General features: G+C 33.4%; 2 protein-coding genes across 2 annotated transcripts; both read left to right on the forward strand.

Moving 5' to 3' along the window:
* The first annotated feature begins 3,848 nt into the window (after positions 1-3,848).
* Positions 3,849-4,787, forward strand: LOC138396774 (olfactory receptor 6C74). The gene has a single exon (XM_069490430.1). The coding sequence runs from the start codon at positions 3,849-3,851 to the stop codon at positions 4,785-4,787; it is 939 nt and encodes a 312-aa protein (XP_069346531.1).
* Positions 4,788-15,870: 11,083 nt separating this feature from the next.
* Positions 15,871-16,809, forward strand: LOC138397051 (olfactory receptor 6C74-like). Its single transcript, XM_069490914.1, has one exon. It carries the CDS (start codon positions 15,871-15,873, stop codon positions 16,807-16,809), a length of 939 nt encoding a protein of 312 aa, XP_069347015.1.
* The last annotated feature ends 1,523 nt before the right edge of the window (positions 16,810-18,332 follow it).

Genomic DNA, 18,332 nt, shown 5'->3' on the forward strand with positions numbered 1-18,332 from the left:
TGGCCATTATGAAAATCACCTCCAGGCCTAGAAATACAAATCGCCTTCGTGATTCTCCACTCTTGTCTTCCTTCATCTGCTATCTGTAGAGTTCATCCAAGGTGGCATAATGCTAATTAGGTAGACTCTCTGAATGACTGCATAGAGTACAAACAAACAGCCCCATCTCACCCCTCTAAACAAAGAGACACACCCCCACCATCCATGCTGCACATTTGACTTTAAATTTCAAGGAAGTAACTTTCTACCTTCTTAAAAGTGGCAAAACTAGTCTGATCTGTTGAAATTCAGAGTTATTAGCCTTAAAGGGATGCTGACCAGAAAGAAACAGGAGCAAGCCTTCTAGATTACTGGCAACTTTCTATTTCTTCATCTGAGTGCTGCTCACATGGGTATGTTCAGTTTGTGAAAAATGACCAGACTGTATAGTTATGATAATTTCATTTTCTGTATATTTTATTCTTCACTAAAATATTTTAAATTTCTAGTGTCTCAATGATTTTTAAAATTTATCTGCTATGGCAGCTCATATTCCTTTAAGTATTTAGTAGTGGAAATGTACAAAGGTAAACATATTTGAAATATAATTTCTACATAGAATCAGCAAAAAATTTTCTATAAATTGGATGTGGATACTTAGCAGGTGCAAACACATTTGACTCTCATGTATCTGTCCTGAGAAACTCCATATTGACATTATTTCCCTTCAATTCAAATCTTTATGATTCTTACCTTGAAATGGGACTATCATCCCATATACTATTCTCTTTGTCAATGATGACATATCTTGTCTTTCTGAATTCTAAACCTGATTAAGTCTCTAAGTCTGCCACTCAGAATGATAGATTTCAGAGTCTTAACCTAGGGAAGTACAATATTAGCCCCTTATTGAATAAATCTGAATTCAAAATTTCAGTAATTCCCTTGAGTGTTTCTATACAATAGATTGAAGAGTTTAATTTTTCATGTCTAAAATGTTTATTTTCATGGACATGTAAACTGACTTAGGTTTCCTTAAAACTACTTTATATTTTATAACATATAGCTACCTTGAAAAGTAGTTTTTGTCTTGTTTTTAAACTTGAATTTATGGATTATAGAATTTTCTTCACTCAGTAAAATAATTTTAATATACTTTAAATATTCTAGTACAAATGGTCTTCAGGGAAATGTGTCCTTATTTTTAAAAATTAGTAAGTTGGTTAAACCTCTTGAGACAAGTGGTATAGTGTGCAAAAAGGATTTTAGTTCCTGCAGTCTTAAAAACCACAAAACAAGCTATTTGGCTTCTCATATAGGCTGGAAACATCTTAGAGTAAACAATAAGCCTGAAATTTTCTCTTTTTACCTTCCCTTTCTAGACTTAAATATATATATATATATATACACACACACACATATATATATTGTGTGTAATCAAGGAAAATATGCTTCAAATTTAACATAAATTGGAGAACATTGCCTCTTTTTAATAAAAATCATGAGACGAAATGAGACTAGATAAGATTTTTGTCATGATAAAATCTTTCAGCTTCCACACCTGTGTATATGTTTCTGATGCTAGTGTATTTTTAGATGAGAATGTGAGATAGAAATATGAGTTTAGGCAATATAAATATGTGATGGATATGCAACATTCAGAAATTGCCACTGTTCTGAGACTCACATCAAAAGAAGACAATTGGGGAAAAAATTGCTACTGAATAAATTAAGGTTTGGCATAAATTATGTACTTAGTTTAATCATAATAACTTTGTTGCATGAAGCCGTAGAAAATAAATGATTTCTTTGTAAAATCATTGCAATAGTATGGCATAAAGTTATAGCTAATTTTTTTTTTTACAGAACAAGCATTAAGCTGACCATTTTGAAAGTTACACTGAAAGAATGAATTGTGTTATGAGACACCTTTGAACCTTTCACTTTGTAGATCTAGTTTTGATCAGATCTTCACAGTATCCAACAGAATCAAGAAATGCATTTTAATAAATAAATGCATTTTGCTTCCTATAATTATGATTGCATATACCTCTAGTATGCATGGTAGTTGTGAATACTGTGAAACATGACACTGAAAAATGGATTTTTTCTGAACTTGGGAAATTTTCTTTTATATATATCAAGCAGTCATATTGAATTCAACGGAATTTAAACATTTCATGTGAAATCCAATTTTGATATCCTAAAGGAATCTCTTATCTTACTTATAAATTGCCAAAACAGCCACAGATGCCTTTGGAACTATAATGGTCATGGAAACATATGACTTTTACTATCATCTAGAAAACATTTGATTATGGAATTAAGAAGCAAACTAATGCTATCAAGTAGTTTGTAATCATTTTTTTTCATTGTAATTTAAATTGAGGCTAGACAGTATCCACATGAATTCCTTTATGACTTTATACTCTGGCACCTTATATAACTCATCTTTTGTTGACTCAGGTTTTCCTGTGTTTTTTGACCTTAAATATAAACTGTAACCTTGAATTTAAAAAATCTCCCTATTGAGTATGCATTATATTTAAATGACCAGGATATAGACATTTTTAGGAAAATGATCAATTGGAGAGAATAGGAAAGCAAAGAAAGAAGTAAAAAAAGAAATGAAGGCGTTTAGGACACAATCTCAGTTATCTCATAATCATTTGTAATTACTGGAGATGTTTGTACATTTTTTTAACACGAGAGCTGAAACATACAAAATGTAATGCGGTTCAAATACGGTTTAACAAATGGCATAATATTCTTTTTAGGGAAAGTGCTGTCATTCTTTAGAAAAATTTGGTGATACAATAAACTTTTTAGGAGATGAATATGAGGACCTAAATATGTTCTGGAAGAAGACAAAAAAACAAGGTAAAATGAAAAAGTTAACATAATTTTAATTTATGTGCTGAACTAGAAAGAAAAGAGCAGAGCGGGAGAGGGGGGGGTTGTGAATCAGAAACAGAAGAAAAGGAAAGAAGACTACCATGGCAACCAGGAGAAACATGTAGAGCCCTGGCAGTAATGAAAACTACCTGACATGGCCAGCTAACATTTTATTGTTAAGTAGTTTGTTTTGTAGGACTCTCCTATGACACTACAGATATTCTGTGAACATACTATACAAACAAAACAATTATCATGCATGAGGATACACTTATACATTCTCGAGTATGTATCAGAGAAAAGAGAACAACCAGGGTGAGTGAGATGAAAGTAAATTTGTCTTTAGACAAAAACAGAAAAGCAGAACTAAAAGTGGTTATGAGGATGTAAATCTTGAAGAACTTTCAGAAGTTGGGCGAGGGTATTGAACTCCCACTGTGTATGCCTTAGAGATGTTTAAGTCAATTTTACGCTAATTTTAAAACACAGAGAGTCCCTAGCTCAAATCCGACTTAAGGAATAGCAAAGCCTATTTAAAAAAGAAAAAAAGAGTAACAAACACGGAGAAAAAGATTTGTTTAGTAAAGAAGAGTCATTAGACGGTGTAAAATAATTTAAAGTAAATACTTTGGAACAAAAAATCAAATACAAAAGAGTTAAAAGTAAAAATATTATGATAGTTTTTGTGTTTGTTTTTACATTTTTACAGCTTTATCCATGTGATATGTTATCCCTTTGGAATGCTTAGATCTATGGCCCTTAAGAAAAGAAAAGAAACTCAAACATTTGCATTTAGTTAGTAAAAATTTGAGTAAAAATTATATAAACAAATTTTTATAGGCTGCTTTTAAAGGAGTTTGGGTGTACATAGAAGTGTGTTTATGGATAATCTCAAGAAAAATAGATATCTCATGCAGATCTTCCTCCTTTGGTTCTAATTTTTTCTTCTTATTTTTTAAAAATAGAAATCAACTATGAGAAATCATACAACAGTGACAACTTTTATTCTTCTTGGGCTGACAGATGATCCACAATTACAGGTGGTCATTTTTCTTCTCCTTTTATCCACATATATGTTGAGTGTCACTGGGAATGTAACCATCATTGCCCTCACCGTATTGGATTTGCATCTTAAGACACCCATGTATTTCTTCCTTCGGAATTTTTCATTTTTGGAAGTCTCCTTTACGACTGTCTGTATTCCCAAATTTCTTGTTAGTATGGCAACAGGTGATAAGACCATCTCGTACAACAGCTGTGCAGCACAGCTGTTTTTCACTATTCTCTTGGGAGCAACTGAGTTTTTTCTCCTGGCGGCCATGTCCTATGACCGCTATGTGGCCATCTGCAAACCCCTGCATTACATGACCATCATGAGCAGCAGAGTCTGCAACTTGCTGGTCTTTGCTTCATGGTTGGCTGGTTTCCTAATAATTTTTCCACCACTCCTTATGGGTCTGCAGCTTGATTTCTGTGCAGCCAACACTGTAGATCATTTCTTCTGTGATGTTTCTCCTATACTGCAGCTCTCTTGTACAGACACAAACGTAATAGAATTAATGATGCTTCTCTCTGCCATTTTAACGCTCCTGGTTACACTGGTGCTAGTGATTCTCTCCTACACAAACATCATCAAGACTATTCTGAAAATACCTTCTTCTCAGCAGAGGAAAAAGGCATTTTCTACATGTTCTTCCCACATGGTTGTCGTGTCCATTTCTTATGGCAGCTGCATCTTCATGTACGTGAAACCCTCTGCAAAGGAAAGAGTGTCTTTAAATAAAGGGATAGCTCTGCTCAGTACTTCTGTTGCCCCCATGTTGAATCCCTTCATTTATACCTTGAGAAACAAACAAGTGAAAGATGCCTTTAAGAACATTACCAAAAAGATCGAGCTTTTCTCAATGAAGTGAATCATTTTAATACTACTAAAGTTGTAGGTTAAATTAAACAAGAAGAGTGGAGTGTGTCACAGAGCTCTCCACTACCTGTATTGAAAATAATATTCCTCTTTTTTCACTTATAATTTTTGTTGGGACCTGTCTAATTTCCAAAGCCTAACTCTCACTTGTGTTTTTCCCTCAGTCTGAGAGAACCATAGAAAAGATATTTCTTGGCTTTGGTCAAAATCATTTGTCTGTGTGTTTGGAACCTTTAAAGATTTCCTCTCAGAATTCTTTCGGATGCAGACAAAGTGGACTTCAGATTTTCCATGCTGTTTTTCACTGTTCTGGAATTCAGGGATTCAATTTGTTATACATTTTATAGAGAGCTGAATACACTACCTAGATTTGATCACCTAATGAGCTTATTATTATTGGTGGATGCAGAATGCTAAATCTGATTTTCTTATTCATTGTTTAATAGAATTTTGAAGCAAATCAACTTAATGGCATTTCTTTAATTACACGGTTAAATTTTTAACAAGGCTTAGAGATTTAGTTTAATCTCAGAAATGAATTTTAAAAATTTAAAGGGTTAAAGCATTACTGCCACTGCAGTTATCAGATAGAAATTATAGCTAACATTTATTGATTGTTTATCATGGGCCAGGTTTTGTGAAATGGAAATGTATTATCAGATTCATCTTCAAAACTCTGTAGGACAGGTATTGCCATGCTACTTTATGCATAAAAACATAAGGCATATACAGATTGAATAACTTGCTGATGTCAAAAAACAAAACCAAAAAACCATTGATGACAAAAAATGGTCCCTTAAAGCCCATGAACCTCTTATGCATGGTTAGCAAAACGCAGTGAAAATCCATCTCTACTCATATATCACCTAGAATGCAAAAGAACATTAAGATCATTTTAGAGAATTCAATAGATTTTAAGGAATATCATAGATAAAATTAAGGCCGTATGGGATCTATAGAGTACCTTATTTTTCAAATTAAGTGATTCAAATGTTAAAATTAGCTACATTTGCTGATCATGTGCATAGCAGAATGTTTTTATCCTTTTCCTTTGAATGGTATTAAAAGTCAGTGTGCAAAAGGGAAGAATTTTCCCTTAAAGACTAATATAAATTTCCTCAATGAATATTTTTCTATGACTTAGGTTCCACTCAAAGTAACTGTTGAGTTCTTAGATAATTTCTGACTGGTAGGATTATTATTTTTCAACTTATCAAATTGTTAAAAGGGATAGCTTAGTTCAGTATTTCTGTTGCCCTCATATTGAATCCCTTCATTTATATACTATGAAAGAAACACATGAAAGACGCCTTTAAGAACAGAAGTAAAAAGACAGAGATTTTTCTCAATGAAGTGGATCAGTTAATGATACTACTAAAGTTATGAGTTAAATAAAACAAAAAGAGTGAATTTTGTCCCTTTATGTTTCAAAGTAAATATAACTTTGTCAGACCTCTAGGTTAACAAGAAATTGAATATGAGTTTTATGAGCATTAGTGACAATCTTTAAATCCATTTATCTAGATAAATATTAATGGGACTTTGAGAAGAAGCTGAGAAGATTCAAATGGTCATTTCAAATAGTATCTGTGTATGTGTACATGGTTTTCATAAAACTGCAATACTTTAAGAGTATTTTATTTGATAATAGATAATGACATCAAAGAAGTGTCCTTGAACTTTCAATATTTGGCTTTTTTTTCTGTCAGGAACTTAAGTTTATATGCACAAAAATTTCTACTTTATAGATAACTGCACTTAAGAAAAGTTGACTCAGAATGTTTGGAATCTGACAAAAATTCTGTTGCCAGAATATCTCAGATTTGCTTCTGAACACTGTTAACTGCATCTTCACTTGCTGCCACATGCAATTGTATAGAATGATTATTTTATCTTTCTGAATATTACATTGATTATTTAATTTATTCTTTTTTTCCTGCCTCATCTTCCTTGCATATAACTCATTCTTATATATGAACTCTAAGCCTATTTAGTGCTTTTAAAAATCAGATATGTAGGTAAATTTATTAATCGTTTAATATAAATCAAAGAGTATAACTTCTCCCTTTTCCCTTGTATTTAAAAATAATTGTCAATAACTTTGCAAAATTCAGAAATATACTTACTACATGTAACTACTTAGAATGCATAGGATTTTTTTCCTTCCATTTGTATACTGTTTGTAAGTGGATGATGGCAAATACAAAGGAAAGAAACTCTAGGCCCAAGCTATAATGGGAAATGACTAGTGCAAGTAATTTTTCACTTAATTTAAAATAAATCATTAGTAATCTGGTTTACTGTGCAAATACCAGAGATCAGGGTTCATTATAAGAACTTTTGATTTTCAAATTTTGCTAGACTTTTAAAATTACTAAAATTCCTTTTGTGTACCTATTTATTCCATTCCCTATGTTCTTTTTTCTCTGGAACTGAAAGGGAAAAAATAACTAAGTTTGTATTTCACTAATATGTACTGAATAAGTGTTAAGACAAGCTAGACTCAAGGTATATTAATTTTCTTAAATAGTCTTCCAGCCTTTGATTTCTAACTCATTCTCCACATTGTTGTTAAGAATACTTTCTAAAATATAAATGGATGCCACCATTCTGCTAAGAAATTTTTGATGGTTCTCTATTGATTACAAAATAATATTCAAACTCCTCAAATATTTTCGTAACTTGGTCTTTGTAGTTTTGTTTCTTATCTCTTCCAACTAGTAGATATATCATTCAATCACATGATACAATTAAGCATGTTGCAAAAATCGTGTGCTCTCGCATACAGAGAATGTGTGCCTCTTGCCCAAATCTTCTCTGCTAGTTTGCAAAACTTCAATCATTCATTAAAATTAATAATATGGAGCCTCCTGTGGAAGGCCCTGGTTGACAAGTGTCTGTTAGTCACTACATACTCAAACTCTTACACTGACATCTGTTCACTAAGTCCTCCCTTTGGTGAGGCGGGAAATCTAATAAGGGACAGATGGGGAGGATGACATTCATCTAGATGGGGTTAGACTCTGGCAAATTTTTTCTCAGGGAGCCTTTGCTATGGAAAAGGCTCCGGGTGTATTTCACAGTGATTACTCTTCCCTTCACTCGGCAAGGATAAAAGAGGTTATTTCCCAAATATTTATCATGAGAACCTGCTGGGGTTACTTGGGGTAAAGCCCATAAATGTGTTAGGGATCCCTTAAGATTATAGCCTCCAAGAGTTTCTCATTTCTATTCTCATCCACACTCAGCCTTCAGAAATTCATCAAAATTAGTTTATAAGTGTTCCTACTAGTTTATTGTTCCTATGACTTCTGTTCCAGGTAAGCAGATCTCAGATATGACTCTCCAGATTTTACAGTGGCATTTTTTCTCACAACTTCAGTTTTCTAATGGGTCCAAGAAAAGTCACTGGTTTTCAGTGGTCCAGGTTTTTCTTATCATAAGGAAGTGACAACTTTCCAGCTTTACCAGCCTGAGTTAAAACTGAAAGTCCCTGGCACATTTAGTTTTCATTTCAAGCAGCTGGACATCTGTGTATAGGTCATATAAACTTCCTATGTTTTCATTATACCCAAAGCCCTCTCCCAGGTTTGGGGATTTCTCGCCCCTTCTTCCTTACATTTAAAGGAGTGAGTAATAACTAAAAGTACTTCTCAGGTGACTAGCTCCAATCCCACCTGCTGGCCCTCCGTCTCATTAACAGGTAGGACAGTGGGGAACTCTTGACTCTCCTCACTCACCACGTAGGCAAGAAAATCCAAGACTTGAATCTGGGGAGTCTTTTAAATCTCTGATCTTGCCCATGGAAGACCCGCGTGCCTTCCTATTCCTGAAAATCATCTGTCAGCATTTCACCTTTTTCACCAAAATTGTCAAGAACTGGAAGGGGTGTAATAGGTTAGCCAGCCACACTTTCGTAGATGCTGGCAGACAGCACAAGATTCCTGGGTCAGAAGCAATAGATGTTGTTACTCAGGGCATTGCAGGTAGCATGAGCTCCATGTTTTCATCAGTTCCCCCAGCCTCCCAATCCCCAGGAGGTGCAGTGCAGAGAATACCCACATGGATGCTGCAGACACAGTCCATGATACAGCTAAGAAAATCCCTGAGCTTAGGAAACCCCTTTTATTTTAAAGAGATTGTTAGAAAATCTGCCCAACCTTGCCACACTGGGAGACATTTTCTTTATAATCCTAGCCAGGAAAAAAATCTGCTTGCTGCCCTTGAGGGAGAAATTATTTCTATCTTTCAAAGCTGAATGATATAAAACATCTTTGTAAAAATAATCCAGAACAAGAGCTAGTACAAAATGTGTGGAATTACCATGGAGAATTGCAACCCAAACGTCATGACTATTTGGTATCACAAGTGGTTGCATTACATAGATAATTAAGGAGGGGAATTTGGAATTAGTTATCTCATCTTGAAGTTTCTGAAGACAGTGCTATGACAATAAAAAAAAATGGAATATTAGGAGTCCACAGCATGAAGTATTATCACTTGGAAAAAAGCTTGTATTAAAAATGATATTTCTCAAACTGGATGTAGGAGACAGAGAGGAATGTGATAAACATCAGAAACATAAATACTATACATGCTATAACCTGGGAAGGCTATTTCCAACCACATTGAGGACCTTAAAGAAAGAACATGACAAGTTTGTGGCTTCAAATTACTAGCTTGAGTTATGGTCAGCAAACCATGGCGTTCCCATGACTGTCCAGAATATATTTATTATCTCTCAAATCTTCATGTCAGTTGTGGCTGAAAACAAAGGTAGGCTCTGATCTTGCAGTTACATAGCAACATCAGCTAAATTTACATCCTTACCAGATCGCTTTTGTGAAAGTTCATTGATTGTAAATCTGAGGTGGGGCATACCGACTGGAATTAGATATAGATATGTAAGTAGATATAGATATATAGATATTGAGACATTTCAAATATTTCTGATTACTTCAAGGAAAAATTACACTGGAATTCATTGTCTGCAGAAGGTATTCCACTTACTGTATCTTATGGCACTAATGCCGTACTGCTTAAAGACTAATGACCACAGATATTGTAGCTAACTTTAAAAGAGGATTCCAGATATCCTCTTATCACTTCACTAGAAATATTAACTGTCTCCATGTTCATAAATAGTCATATCCAGCATGATATCCAGGGCCAAATAAAAATCAGACCTCAAATGAGAAGACCCATATATTGTAATAATTTACAAATTTATACTGACAAAAGCCTGACAAAATCATAATAGAATATTAGGGTAATATTCCAAAGAGAAAGTAAATATAATTTTATATCAGGGTGAATTTATTAATGTATTTTAGTGATTGTGGATTTAATGGAAAAGCTCAAGCTTTTAATGGAGGCTGTAATTTTTTGTTACATTGGACAGCTATAACTTGGACTCATGAGTATTTGTCCTAATTGAAGAATTGCCAAAAATATCTCTTTTAATGAAAATTGGGAATGCTGTAGCTAGGGAGGGGAGTAGGGACCAGGGAGGAAAATATAAATATCACTGGAGAAATACCTGTGAAGATCATAGTCCAGGGACAGAAGCCCACTAAATGGCTACGGTTTACTTGAAAGATAATGGAATTCCCTGATACCCCCACATCTTTCCACCGTATAAACAGGAATCAGTATAATACTAGTGAATCAAAGAAAAGAAGAACATTGGAGAAAGACAAAATACAGGCAAAAAATATATATTTTTAATTTTTTTAATTTTTAAGTGATCTAAAAGATAATCATTTGTTTAAAACAATAGTGGTAACAGTATATCGGGTGATTTTTAAAATAAATAACAACAATGTTACACATCAGAGGAGACAAAAATTGGAAAAACTCCTTTGTGTTACCCACACTACATATGAAGTGGCATAGTGTTATTTGAAGGTGGACTTAGATTAGTTTAAAATATATATTGTAAATTCTAGAAAAAAATACATATTTTTATTTTTTTATTCTTTTTTGATTTTTTTTTTCAGAACATTATGGGAGTACAAAGGTTTTGGTTACATGATTTGCTTTTGTGCAGTTTGAGTCAAAGTTATATGTGTGCCCATCACCAAGATAGTATGAATTGTACCCATTAGGTGTGAATTGACCTGTCCCCTCCTCCCTCCATCTGCTTGGTTTCCATTGAGTTTTACTACTATATGTGCATATGGGTGCTGATCTATCAGTTCCAATTTAATAGTGAGTACACGTGATATTTGTTTCTCCATTCTTGTGATACTTCACTTAAAAGAATGGTCTCCAGTTCCACCCAGGTTGTTATAAAAGCTCTTACTAGTTCATCATTTGTTTTATGGCTGAGTAGTACTCCATAGTACACATATACCACATTTTATTAATCCACTCATGTATTGATGGGCACTTGGGTTGATTCCACATCTTTGCGATTGTGAATTGTGCCACAATAAACATTGAAGTGCACGTGTCAAGAGGGGGGACCTTTAGGAGGCAATCATGATGGTCATGATGCCTTTGCCCTCGTGAATGGATTAATGCCATTATTGTGAGAGTAGGTTAGTTATCCCAGTATTTCGATCCCTTTTTCTCTTATCTTATGTACACACATTTCGTTGCCATGTGATGTCTCTTGATCTTGGACCTCCCAGTCTGAATTAGGAGCCAGTCAGCCAAAAGGTGATGTTGGAGGTAATGCTAACCTGTAATCTGAATAATTAGTCTAACTTGGGTGGCTCCCCACAAAAGAATAAGCAGTTGCCATGGGACTTCATACATCATTATATTTGTACTGCTTGTATGCTAGTGCCTTGCCTCCCTTCTGAAAATACTGTGACTTTCACCTTAGGAATGATTTTAAAAGACCTGAATATTAAACAGAGAGGTCAACAGAGTCATATAAGGGGCAGATTTTTTGGGAGTAATTCTCCACGCACTTTCACATGTCTCTTTTCCTGAACTATGCATTCAAGAATGTTTTATAGCAAACAGATTTGGAAGATAAAAACAGTGTTTCCCTCTGGGGCAAGGCAGATTAGATTTTATTTATTTTTTTCTGACTAGCATATTAAAAATAACATCTCCTAGTGGGGCAAAGTTAGGCAGAGTTCCAAGCAGTCCCTTGAAAGTTTGGGAATTTACTAAACGTTGGATTTCCCAGAAACATCTACTAGGGCTTCCCTCCAAATTGACCCCCATTGGATTTAAGGCAAGAGAGGAACTGATGAGAACAGGACACTTCTGTTGCCTGCTTTGTAGTGTGTAAAAAAGTCCTCTGTCTCTGACCCAGCAGACTTGTCTTTTCCATCAGCATATATGAAATATCGGTGGGGTCAAACTTCAGAACCTTCTTAGTTTTTGGTAATAACATACAGTTGGCAGAATTTTAGAAAGACAAATATCACAGTGTTTTAAAGAAAAGAAACATTTTTATCTCATAAATGTTCAGGTTGGGAGTTGAACTTTTCCCATAAATTCTTGTGTTTCTATGCTGGTAGGCATGCAATGGTGCCAGGGACCTGGGTGTGTTCTACCTTGTTGATGAGCCATTCCTAGTGTATTTGCTCACTCGTGACTCTGAATGGCTTGCCATCACATCCACATTATCAGGTAAAGAGGAGGAGAAAGACAACCCCTTTTTTTTTTTTACCACAGGATAGTCCCTGAAAGTTGCACAAATTATCTTCATTGACACTCTTTGGCCAAACTCTAGTCACATGGTCACAATAAGTTGCAAGGAAGCCTAGGGCATGAAATATTCTATTAATATAGAAGAAGTGGAGAATGCTTACTTACTATGAAATATAAGTTTCTGATACTAGATAACATTCCAAAGACTGCAGAAAAGATAGTTTACAGAAAAGAAACTGAAATTTACACAGGACATAAAATGTTTGGGTGTGCCTAGTGAATTAATAATGATGCATTTAGCTTGAGGCACAATTTTGTCTATGATAGGCTGTGTTCTACATTTTATATTTTCAGCTTTTATTCCTATATAAAATAATCTTTTTTTTCCTGTTTTCAAATCCTTGTCTATATATCTGGGAATTCAAAACATGGATGTGTGGGAAGGCAAACACATATTATGCTGAATTACTATACTGAATTCTCTGTAGACATAGTTTAAGGTTGTTTATTTTAAATAAAATTTGTTTTTAAAAATATTTAGTGCCTGGAGAGAACACTTATATAGCAAAAAAAAAAAAAAAAAAAAAAATTTAAAAAAGGTGATATTTTGGGAAGTGGTATTCCTGGATCTCACATTCTCCTGATAATTTGTCATAATCTTCAGATATTTTCCTTCAGGGAATAGAAAGCATATAAACTCCATGGGATTAAGAGTTGATTAATATCATATGGAACTGGGGGTAATACTAATTAGAAAAGGATTCAATACACAACTAAGTAAATTATTATAAAGGAGAAATTTAATACACTAGTCTAACTGCAATAAAATAACTAATCAAACAATTTCCAAGATTGCCATTTATAGGTGAGGAAAAAAAACACTGATGGTGGGGTAGAGTGAGATTCATTCAGAGTAATGAAGAATCAGTGTGCTTGGTTCAAGCACAGATGATTTTGTTTGAATAGATCTGTGTCTATTTGTTTTAAAGATATTTTTTGTGTTTAAGATAAATGTTTGCATTTTAAAGTTTTTTTGGCAGACTGCTTTAGCACTCAAGAAGATAAAAATAATTAATATTTAAAAAAGTTAAAGATAATATTTCCTGTTAGATACATTGTAACTCATGGTTGTTCTCTTTTAACCATCAAAGCATTAACCTTTTCTTTTTCCAATTTTTTAAAATTTTTATTTAGGGAAAATGGTGAAAAAAGACAAATGGAATACGGTATGGAATATGGTAATTTAGAATTAAAATGGTTTGTCATTTAAAAAATTTTTAACATTCACAATATCTAACACAAACAAAATTGCATTCATAACCTAATTTCTAATGGTTTCATAATGTAAATGTTACTATTTTTACCATGCATGTTGGAGGGTAGTTGATGTGCATGATTGCTGAAGTTGGACACGGGTATGATCTGACATGATAAAATTCTAGATTCACACAGGTATGATCTGACATGATAAAATTCTAGATTCACACAATGGGTTGCCATTGAGGAAATTTGTATAAATAAAGAAAATTTTGTGACAGATTCCTCCACAATTATCTGAATGTGAAAGGAATGTCCAGGAAAAATAACGGTCATTTCTTTTCAGTTATGTATGTCTGTATTATTAAAATACATGGTTTTAACAGCAAAACTCTCTTCATTGTTTCTAATGAAGTCGTGCATGTGTCCTTCAATTCATTTCTGTTCAGGCTGTTTCTTCTCCCAGGAATACCTTGTCTCATTTCTCTATCTCCCTCTAAGACCTATCTAAGAATCCAAATTTCTTCCTGTAAACTTCTCGAGATATTATTGGAAACAACTTTTATTTGTTTTTATATTTTTATTATTTATTTATGCGCATTATTTCTTCAAGTATGCTTTAGAGGTTGTAAATAGTTACCTTAATATCCTCAAGACAGAAAACATTGCCTTATATACTGCTATGCACATCACAAAGAATTATTTTATCTATTTGAGGATGAAGACACCCAGGAAGAAAATTTCCCTTTGAGATATCATTTATCTTTTTTTTCTTTAAGAAATGCACTATCGTCTGGCATATAATTGCTTGTACAAAATTTTGTACCTTTAAGGGAACAACTTTGGAAAATATACTCTTTCATTTTCAATCCCTTAATCTCCAATTTACTAGCTCTGCAAATCTGAACAAATTTGTTTCTTAATCTCACCATCTCCATTAATATATGCTGGATATAGAAAAGAGATACCCATGATTAATATCTCTTTAACTGCATTTTAGCTGGATATTAGAATATCCTTATGATAGGGAAATACATGACTCCTATTAATAAAATTTGTATCAGCACTGCTCTGTGATTCATTATGCATTTGAAATTTGTCAAATACTCTTATTTAGGCCATGCTAAACTAAAAATTGTTCATGTTTTCAATCTCTATTTTAGACAAAGAACAAAAATGTAAGTATAAAGAATTTAAGTAGATGGAGAGAATTTTCACTGATAACATTTTCCCCCTTGTAATTTTTACTAATTTACATATTTTAATCTTCTTTTGATTTTTTTTCTCTAGCTCATTAAACTATATCTAAAATCCTTCTTAGGTTCCCATATAGCTATGTGTTTACTTCTTTCATTACGTACAATTTCCTAAACCCATATTTATATATTTCTCTCTGCTTCTATATTCTTGTATCTCACTCTTCACTTTACCTGGTCCATTCTCAAAACCATAACCTCAGAGGAAAACTGAAGTGGCTTGCTACATGCACTGACATTATCAGATTGTTCCTGCTAATTTGCTATTAAGGTATAGTGTGGGAAGCATGGGGGTAACAACAGAGATTGAGGTGATGGAAATACTGACAGGAAAGGAATAGCAAATGAAAATTTTCCCTATGCCTTATTTTCACTTATCTAAAATTGGATTTCATTAGCCATGAAAGTAAATGAGATAGAATCAGGCATTTGAGTTTTACTAGTAAAGGTGTACTAGCCCTGGTAATTGATCATGGCTAGGGATGTGTGTGTGTGTGTTAAATGCAAAATATTGATTCATGTACTTCTAATGACAGGTCTTATTTGGGGGTTTGTATGTAAATTTTTTAAATTTTATTCAAGTAAACTTTTTTAATTGAACAGGCAATGGCATACCATCCAAACTCTTGCATACTATCAAGAAAGAAAAAGCATTTTTCTGTCCTTTAAGTTCTTTTAATTTCCCTCTCATTTATTCACATAAAACCAATGAACCATTACTACCAATTATATAGATTGTTCTTTGGAAGTAAAGTTTTAATTCTCTATCCAGATACCATGGAAATACAAACTATTATTCTTCCTGGCATAACTATCTTTAAAACATGAATGAACATTGTATTCCTCTATCTAAAACGGCACTTTGCTAACTTTAGCTTAGCCACTAATTATCACTGTCATTTTTCCATAGAGATTATTATTATTTTTTCTCTTCAGAGCTGGACTGTAATGGGAAACCGTACAAGAGTGACAGTGTTCATCCTAGCAGGTTTGACTGATAATCCAGAATTGAAAGTCGTGCTGTTTATCTTCCTGCTTCTCACCTATTTGCTAAGCATCACTGGCAATCTGATCATCATCACACTCACGCTGGTGGATACGCACCTTAAGACTCCCATGTATTTTTTCCTTAGGAATTTTTCCTTCTTAGAAATTTCCTATACTACTACATGCATCCCTAAATTGCTAGTTGTTATGGCAACTGGGGACAAAACCATTTCCTATAACAGCTGTGTCACTCAAGTGTTTTTTGCCTTCCTACTTGGTGCATCTGAATTTTACTTGCTGGCGGCCATGTCCTATGACCGCTATGTGGCCATCTGTAAGCCCCTGCATTACATGACCATCATGAGCAGCAAAATCTGCATACAGCTGGTCCTCGGTTGCTGGCTTGCTGGATTTTTTGTCATCTTTCCACCACTTCTCTTGGGCCTGAATCTTGACTTCTGTGCCTCCAACATTGTTGATCATTTCTACTGTGACACTACCCCCCTCCTGCAGATCTCCTGCACAGACACACAGCTCCTCGAGAAGATGGGATTTGTTTCAGCTTTAGTGACACTCTTGGTCACATTGATAATGGTGATAATATCATATACTTACATTGCCCTGACAATTCTAAAAATCCCTTCAACTAGTCAGAGGAAAAAGGCTTTTTCCACATGTTCTTCTCACATGATTGTGATATCCCTTTCTTACGGCAGCTGCATTTTCATGTATGTTAAACCATCGGTCAAACAAAGAGTATCTTTTTCAAAGGGAATTTCGGTGCTCAATACCTCTGTTGCTCCACTTTTGAACCCTTTCATCTACACCTTAAGAAACCAACAAGTGAAGAAAGCCTTCATGAATTTGATATATAGGGCTATCTCTTTCTCAAAGAAATGAACATTCCATTGCATTATATAAAGGAAATGAATAAAGGAGACTCAAATATTATCAATGTATTCAGTAGTACCTTCCAAGATATAATCTCTTCCTTTTCTTTCTTTTCATTGCTTTGATATTTATCTTTATGTCTTTTCAAACTTTATTTTTTTCACAAAAATCTTTGGCCTACAGGAGATAATTTTCTTTCTATTCTTTATTAAACGTGTTTTTTTTTTCCTTATCTTACTTCTTTCCCTCTAGATATCTGAAAGAAATTGAGCTAAGTTTTTACATATAAATATTTTCTTTTTTAATAATTCCAGTTAGTATAGACTATAAAATATTGTTTCATTTAAATTACATTTGATGTATCCTACAACACAGAGGTTATTATACTTATTTGTGATCAGTTACAACAAACTTAAAAACTAATATTTACTTAAATTTTTGTCATACTACCAATTTATTGGTATATATTCTATTTAAAAAATTAAAAGAAAATTGTAACAGAGATTAGTCATCAGTGTTGATGTCCATCTTTAAAAATGTATACTAATATGTATATAATTGTTTTAAAGTATATACTGTAGAAATCAGTCATTTAATTTCTATTTGAGAGAAGTTACATTTGCAAAAGTTTCAATTATGGTTGAAAGAAAATGTATTTTATTGGTTTATTTTTAAAGTTAATAATGAAATACAACATTTAATTGATATTTGCATACCCCTCAAAACTCCCTTTGATTCACTTGGGGTATTCTAAAACTGACTGTAAATGACTCATGAATGATTATTAAATAAGATCAATGCTAACTCAATATTTTTTTCAGAAATTATTTGTCTGATCTACATTAGAGACATATATATGTGAATAATATACATATACTGATTGACATAAATATAGACAAATACCTATATAGATGTATTTTTTATGAGTAAAACCAGGACAGTAGAAGTATCAAATCCTTCTCTTAAAGAGATGTTCTAACTTTAGGTAAGAATCTATTAGATGTTAATGTCTGTGTAATGATCAGAACTTAAAAAATAGAAAATATTTTCACAGGGACATTCTATTTCATGATTTTTTCCATAAATATGTGTGCATTAGGCAATTTTTTATCCTTTTATTTTAGATAACTCATCTAAGTGGCAGCATGCAGTAATTGTCTTTTTGTGACTGGCTTATTTCATTTAGCATAATGTCCTCCAGGTTTATCTATAGTCACAAATCAAGATTTCCTTCTTTTTAAATGCTGAATAACATTCCATTGTATGTATATGCAACACTTCTCTATCCACTATCCATTTATTTGTTGATGGTCATTTGGATTATTTCCATATTTTGGCTATTGTGAATAATGGTGCAGTGAACATGGGAGTGAAAATATCACTTTGAAATCCTGATTTGAATTCCTTTGCATATATACCCAGAATCTGGAGCTGGGATTGCTGGATCATATAGTAATTCTATTTTCTAATTTTTTGAGGAACCTCCATATTATTTTCCATAGTAGTTGTACCATTTTACATTCCCACCAACA

This window comes from Eulemur rufifrons, chromosome 16 (assembly GCF_041146395.1).
Source record: "Eulemur rufifrons isolate Redbay chromosome 16, OSU_ERuf_1, whole genome shotgun sequence".
Classification (NCBI taxonomy): domain Eukaryota; kingdom Metazoa; phylum Chordata; class Mammalia; order Primates; family Lemuridae; genus Eulemur; species Eulemur rufifrons.

Coding starts and splice junctions, on each gene's coding strand:
- LOC138396774 (XM_069490430.1), top strand. CDS start 3,849: ATGAGAAATCATACAACAGTGACAACTTTTATTCTTCTTGGGCTGACA.
- LOC138397051 (XM_069490914.1), top strand. CDS start 15,871: ATGGGAAACCGTACAAGAGTGACAGTGTTCATCCTAGCAGGTTTGACT.